Source organism: Juglans regia, chromosome 13, assembly GCF_001411555.2.
Source record: "Juglans regia cultivar Chandler chromosome 13, Walnut 2.0, whole genome shotgun sequence".
Classification (NCBI taxonomy): domain Eukaryota; kingdom Viridiplantae; phylum Streptophyta; class Magnoliopsida; order Fagales; family Juglandaceae; genus Juglans; species Juglans regia.
This window is the reverse complement of record NC_049913.1, coordinates 14,613,662-14,621,436: the sequence shown is the minus strand read 5'-3', so window position 1 is coordinate 14,621,436 and position 7,775 is coordinate 14,613,662. Positions and strand designations below refer to the sequence as shown.

At 35.9% G+C, this 7,775-nt stretch overlaps 1 protein-coding gene across 1 annotated transcript; it reads right to left on the bottom strand.

Annotated features, from left to right (window-relative positions):
* Positions 1-751: 751 nt before the first annotated feature.
* LOC108993814 (protein PLASTID REDOX INSENSITIVE 2, chloroplastic) lies at positions 752-3,533 on the bottom strand. Its single transcript, XM_018968849.2, has 3 exons — positions 3,194-3,533; positions 2,859-2,954; positions 752-1,221 (listed from the first exon to the last, which is right to left on the bottom strand). The coding sequence occupies exons 1-3, from the start codon at positions 3,458-3,460 to the stop codon at positions 1,030-1,032; spliced, it is 555 nt and encodes a 184-aa protein (XP_018824394.2). The 5' UTR covers positions 3,461-3,533; the 3' UTR covers positions 752-1,029.
* Positions 3,534-7,775: the final 4,242 nt, after the last annotated feature.

Sequence of the window (7,775 nt, the reverse complement as noted above, 5' to 3'; positions counted from 1 at the left end):
TTTTCCTTCCATTTATTTACTGAGTATCGTGTAACCTATCTACTGCTACAGATGGTCAAGTCCAGGAGTTGGAGAAGTAGCTCAAAGGTAGGCTTGCTGAGTTGCTGGATACTTTTGTACGATAGATATGTCCAATTCGATGATAGGTTTGCCTTAAGCCTTTGGGCTCTGTTTTGCTTCCTGTAGGTGACCTGGCTTTTCTACAATTAAACCCTGAAAGAGTGTAGGATTTCTGGGTTTAGAATTCACTGCAACAATGAGCTTATGTGATTTGGTGGTTTACAGTTCTCGTTTGTTTGGGCTTCATATCAAGAAGCATCGGCATGACCTCCGCAGCGTGACTAGATTGACAGCATTTGTTAATGTCATAGCAAGAGAAAAGTTTAGACAAATTCATTCAGCCAACATGAAATCCGGAACACAGATAATGTCGACTTTATTTGTATTATTAACTGTACTAATAATTGTCATTTCAAATTGCCGTTAAAATCTCTTGGTTATTGTTCTTTTCATGTCCCTTTTTTCAGTATGCAAGACCAGTAAGGAGGTACATTCATAGAATGGCAGGACATGCAATACACGCAGGATGTGGATCCTAGTTATGGTCCTCAACCTAAGTTGTATAGCATGAAAAGAAATATAGCATCTAAATCAACATTGTCTGTAGAGTTGATTCTAGTGTCGACAATATTTTAGACTTGGATTCTCTGTTGAAAATGGTCTGTTTTAGAGAAGCAAGGAAAATGCAGTCTTGCTGAGAAACAGAAATGATAAAACCATATCCACTGGAAATTGAACTGCTTCCGTGAATCCATCAGTTTTCTCCTATGTCCAGTAAATACAGCATAATCTGCACAAATTTCACTCGTCATCTTCTCCACTCCTAGACGTGAACATTAAAATATTATCAAAATTGCTAGATCAGCACTAAGAAGCAAGAACCCTTTTTTTTTTATAAGTCTAAGAAGCAAGAACCTAAATGGATAATACTAGTGAGATAAAATTCAGCCCCCATGAGAGGCATTTTGCTTAATCACTATCACCAGTCCAGTCTTTCCAGTCCTTGTCAACATATTTTTGAGCCCATTTGACCGCTGCCCGTGCAGCCTGCGGTCCTCCAGGCAATCCCCGTTCATTTACAGCATCCGCCATTTCAATAAAAGGTAAGACCAAGAGAGTACCAGGACCACCGTAATGGGTGTGCAAAAAGTCGTTGAATATCTGTTAAAAATATTACCACAGGTAACATAGTTTAGTACAAGTATTGCTTCCACAAATCCACAAATCAACTCATCATGTGCATCAGTAAGCATACAAGTTTGAGCCACCAAAAAAATCCATGCACACACAACACACTATACTAGGAAAGTAGAGGGTCAATATTCTCTTTTCTGGTTGAGAGAAAGTATGTTACAGATAATAATTCAATGGAGGATCAATAATACGAATAACTTCAAGAAGAATATATAATAAAACTCTTGATTTTGTGTCAACTAGGACTCATTTTGCAACCATTTGTGCAGGGAAAAATTCCACTCTTCCAATGTCCTAGAGATAACCCAAAGACACCATTTGAAAATAACACATACATTGATTAAAATTTTCCATTCAACAGCAAACTTATAACTGATTCTATTCCTTTCATCGGTACATCCAGTGACAATTTATTTTACCCTTATACTATACCTTTCTACTGTAGGAGTCTCTGTATATCCAAGTTTTTGCAGGGCTAATCAAGCTATAAGCTTAGATGGTTTCTTTCTTGCTTTCCAACTAATGCCACCCCCTTCCCCCTTTTCCTTTCCATCATTTGACAAGTGCAACAAATTCATAAAGTTATTGCCACAAGTGAAGTACCATTATTGTTGGTCCTACTTTTATGGGCAGTTGGTATAACCCGTTGACCAGTGGCATGCAGCAGGATGACTACAAATTTTAACTGAAAACAACCAGGCTCGTGACCCAAAGATAGTGGGTGTTTCTAAAGCAAGCTAACTGGCATCTGGCATGCTTGTGAATCAAGTTTAGCATTAGTAAATCATAGTTCCAATAATAAATGTATCAAGCCTGTTATTATACTAGTGCTTCGTGTAGGAGCACTTCTGTGAGATACCTTTAATCTGTCATAAATAAAACTGATCACCATATCTAATGTTTAGCACTATGAAGATTTAAGTTTAACACTATGAAGTTCAGAATCCCTGGATCAGTATCAAATAAAAGTGACCACCATATCTAGTGATACCTAAGGAAAGACCCCTCATAATTGGGTCACTTCTATGGGATAGATTTAATCTGTACGCAATTAAAGGCAATGATGTCTTGCTAGTCACCAGCCCTCTCACCCTATGTACAGCTCCAACACTAGATGGTATTGTACGTTGTGACACTGCTACTCAAACCAATAAATTTATTTCATTTGTCCCAACAAGTTCGCATATGAATCATTTTCTGCCAAAGATTTTTTTTTTCAGTAAAATCAAATAGAAAAGAAAGCCTAAAACTACAGAAAACCTTTTCCTAAGAACTCTTACAAACTACTTTCATGGCATAGGTAGTATTAAAGCCAATGAATGTGGAGAGGAAGTGAAATCTAAGCGAAAGGTATTGAGAAATCTAATATTCCAGGACAAATAAGTAAAGCATCTTCAGTCTAATATTCAGTCGTGTAACGAATATCCTCCCTTTTTACATGTACATACGTACATAGCCTATAGGTGCATATGTCCACACACACATGCTTTTTTTCTATTGGCACCGGCCGTCCAAGAACAAAATCCCGATTAATCCGTCCACACACATATATTAGTATAACAAGAGTAGGGTAAGTGTATAAATAATTCGTTGAAATTGCATACCTCAGTGCAGATTCGTAGGACTTCTTCAACTGAATCTCCATAAATATCTTTCTTTTCGAGCTTCTTCCGGAGATGGGTCCTAAACTTTTCTGTCTCCTGAACCCAATTTCAATTATTCGTTAAAAAAAAAATCTCACTCCTGGTACTTTGGTTAAAGAAGCTAAAAAATATAAAACAATATTACAAGGGGAAAAAACCAAAATATATATATATATATATATATATCTATATATATATATATATATATATGAAACAATTGTAAATAATATGATGATATATGTATTGTAATCGAATTCAAACATGTTATACCCGTTGAAAATGGAGGAGAGACTTACGGCATTAGCGAATTCGGGAATTGGGTCGGGAAATTTGTATTCTGCCGCTTTGCAGATGTGCTTGGTGGAAGAGGAAAGTGAAAGTGGTATGCTTTGTGCTCTTCTACTCAATGAAGGATATGAATATGAATATTCGACTCCAATACCACTAGAGCGACTGTATGCCAAGGGCACTAAGACCAAAATACCAGAAGAAGAAGAAGAAGAAACGAAAGGGAACGACGAGTAAGATGTTGTCGTGGGAGCAACGCCTATTCTCCAAGCCATCTCTTTCTCTGCCTTATCCGTCTCCTCTGCCGCTCTGTTGCTTAAACCCTGAGAAGAGGGTTCCACAACAGTACAGTGGAAATAATTATTTGAAAAATGATAGGAGTCCGTTTTGGGCTCCCGTTTATTTTGTCCATTTTTTTTTTATTTTAGTTTTATTTTTTTGATTTAATAATTAAGAAAATATTATTTTAATTTTTTTTTATTTTTAAAAAATATTTTTTTAACACTTTTATTTTTTTTACATTATTTATCTTTTCTGGATTAGTAATTAGTTTATGATTAATGAAATGAAAGTTTTATCATCTCGGATGTGAAATATGACAAATAATGTTACATGACAAAAGTATATCATATGTTTGCACTAAAAAGTAACACCATCCATTACACTTGAAAAAGAAGAGGGTATTCCATCTATTAAAAATTGAAATCTTTATCAGTTTTTACAGATAGATAATTCAAAATCCAGACATCTACATTTTCATGTACGAGAGAGGCTATTGAAAAATCTAAAAACTAAAAATCCTAAAATAGTCACAAGAATTTGAGGCTTTGACAATCAGCACAGCCAAATCAACCCCAACTAACCTTCTCATCCTTTGTAATTGGGAGATTTGGGCAAGCACCATCTTATCCACCAATAATAAACCTTGGCCCATTCATTTAATTTAAAAAAAAAAACATAAAAAAAAGAAAAAAAAAAAGAAAAAGAAAAAAATCCTTTACCGTCTTTCCAACATGAACCTTGCAATACCTCTTTCAAAAGAGGTCTATCATTAATGGCACTCCATATGCATGCTAGAATCACTAGAAGAAGGATCGAAATCATATTAAAAGGATGATGCTTCACATGTAAATATTTAGCCCTAAAGAGCTCAGCCAAAGGGAATCTTCATACAAAAAACTCCAAACAGTCTTGTATATTTGAAAATTTTAATTTCTAATTACTTCAAAATAGATCATTTCTTTTCTCCAAATCATGAGGGGAAGCTCAGCAGGTCCGGCCTTGGGTTTGCTCCTTCATGGTCTCCAGTTCGAGTTCCCTTAAGACCACTAGAGGTTTACCTGATCGTTAATTTCAAGGCCTTATGGGATTAGTCGAGGTGCGCGCAAGCTAGTCCAAACACCCGCGATTATTAAAAAAAATGAAGAAGAAGAAAGATCATTTCTTTTCTCCAAGCCTCATTTCTAACTTCAAAAGGATTGCATGCAACACCTTCTATATTAAGAATATTGAGAACCTCAAGCAAATGAATTGGCATTGATATGAACCCACGGGAATGAAATTCTTTAAACCCACAGTCAATTTGAAAACTCTCCAAGAAAGTCAAAATCAAGTCAATGGATGGAGAACCTAGACCCGATAAGAACTCATTTCAAGAACCCAGATTACATAGGAGGAACGCCACAAAGGTTGTGATTTACTTTTGATAAGTTCAAAAATTCAATTAAGAACAATAGGAGTAAAACTCAACTCACAATGAATAAATTCATCAAATTTCATAAAACTTCTGAAAATGAGGCTACAAAGAGTATTTAAGCCAAAACCTAATTAAAACCCTAGCTAAAATAAAGCCCAATTTATCTGAAACGCCCATGGATGAACAGTGCCGCTGCTACAGTGTCGGGGCTATAGTAACGCTACAGTAACCTCTTGAAATCCTAGATCAATAAAATAATAAATTTTTCAACATGCCCTTACGTAGGCCCCCTTAAGTCCTTCCCGTAATAAACACAATTATTCTAAACTAATAAATAAGTCATTTAAATGAATTAAATAAATTGAAATCCTTCAAGTGCCCAAAACCTTTAAGTCATGTTGTTGCCATCTTCCATAACTTGTATCAAATGAATCAAAACTGGATCTTCATCCTTCAAACCCATCTTGAATGTTGGGCTCTTGCTAGACTCGTCTCAAGTGGATTGTATCACCTCATTGATCTTGTGATTGACCTATCTAGAACTTGCAAAAGATTTTTAAGACTGGGCCCACTTTGGTTCCCATCATTCTCCCTCTGCTCAAAAGGATTCGTCATCGAATCTCCACCTGAATCAAAGGGAAAAATGTTAGTAACATTGAAAATAGCAAAAACATGATACATACCTGGAAGATCCATTTTATATGCATTTTCATTAATTTTCTCAAGAATTTGAAAATGTTCATTAAAACTACTGCTATCATCAATAAGCAAAAGTATCAAAGGTAAATGAGTAAGTGGATTAAAACTACAAACAATTTCAAACGAATAATAAGAAATAGTAGTATTCAAGGTTTTATTATATGAACACTCTAATAAGGGCAAATGATACTCCTGCAAACGTCCATGTAACAATTCAACGAATGACAAATGATACTCCCACAAGCATTCAGGAAACACACCTAAAGCTTTTCTTACACCAAAATGATCACTCCAATTATATGCAAATTCAATGAATAGCAAATAATACTTCCACAAATATTCATGCAACACTTTAATGAATGACAAATTATGCTTCCGCAAACATTCATGTAATACGTCAATGAATGGCAAATGGTACTCCTACAAACATTCATGCAACACATTGAAAGTCTTCTTTACACCAAAGTTACCCAACAAACCACCATGTCTATCACACACAAGCAACTTATGCATAAAACTAGTAGGCACACAAAATCTATTCCCTCTAAACAAATACCAATCTAGTTTATAGAACTTACCAAACGATGTTTTCTCACTTGTTCCATACACACTAGCAAAGTCATCGTCGTTAGCATGCAATTTCTTATCATATTCAAGTCTCAACAATTTTGCATCTAAAATGAAGACAAGGACATACCTTCTTGCTAAAGCATCAACCACAAAATTTTTCATACCTTGTGTGTATTTGAATATATGAGGAAATGCCTCAATGAATTGCACCCACTTGGCATGCATTCTATTCAACTTACCTTGTCTCTTTAAGTACGTCAATGACTCATGTTTTTCAAAGAAACATCGGTTAGGAATTGTCGCACCTAGTACAAAATCAATGTAGTGCTCTATCTCCCTAATAGTGGCAATCCACTAAACACACCGCTAGGAATCACAACCTTATATCCCTGCAACAAAGAAACAACAACACTAGGCAAAGAGTCGTTAAATTCGTTAGTATAAAAGATTGCCTTAGCATAAAAACTTATTTTTGTCTTTCTGTTTCTCTTTGCAATCTCTCTTTCTTTTTCCTCTTGTGACTCCACTATTTTTTCTTCACTCTCAATCACCTCTCTATTTTCTTTTTCTCTCTCTCTTTCTTTTGATGTTTTGGCCTCATTCTCTTTTTTCCTCTCACACTCGTTGTTCTTTTCACTCTCTGTTTTTCTTTCACTCTCATCTTTTTTTTAACTCTCGGCCTCATAATTATTTTTCAACTCATTCTCTTTTTTTCTTGAGATTTCAACCTCACCCAAATCTTTTCCCTTAGGTGATTCGGTCTTCCCCTTTGTTACAGCTTGATCATTTTTGTCCTACTTTGGTTTCCAAGGAGTACTAGAAATCAAAGTATATCTTGATGTACCATTTCCTTTTAGCCGCCTCTCCACCTTCATAGCCATGTGCTTCATATCCTTTACCTCCACATAATGTTGCAACTCAACTACATTGGCTATCTCCTTATTCAACACGCTCAAAAATTTTGTCATCGTGGCCTCCCGATCCTCCACTACATTAGCCCAAATCATAGCCACCTCCATCTCCTTATGGTAATCCTCTACACTCCTAGACCCCTGTGTAAGGTTTTGTAGTTTTTGGTAGATGTTTCTATAGTAGTGGCTAGGTACAAATCTCCGCCTCATGATAGCTTTCAACTCTCTTCATGTTTCTACAGACCTCTCAAGATTCCTCCTCTTATTGGTCACTAATGATCCCACTGATTATGCTATTGGTCACTAATTGATCCCACCAAATAATCGCATAATCAGTAAACTCAATTACAACCAACTTCACATTCTTCTCCTCAGAGTAATTATGACAATTAAACGCAAACTCTATTCTTTTCTTCACTCTAAATAAACTTTAGGGTCAGTTATATCTTGGAATGATGGTATTTTCATTTTGATGCTCCAAGGTTCTTATCTACTATATCTCGACCCCCTGGGTTTGCCCTAAGTCCTCTTCCACGCCTAACTCTTCTATGTCTACCCAATCCAATTTTAGATGTTAGGTCTTCCTCATCATCACCATACTCTCCGTTCTCATACCCATTCTCAATACTAGGGTCACGTCGTCTCCTATCTCTCTCACATTGCAGATTTCTAATCACTGCTTCTTGATTATCCATAATATCCCTCACTTCATCC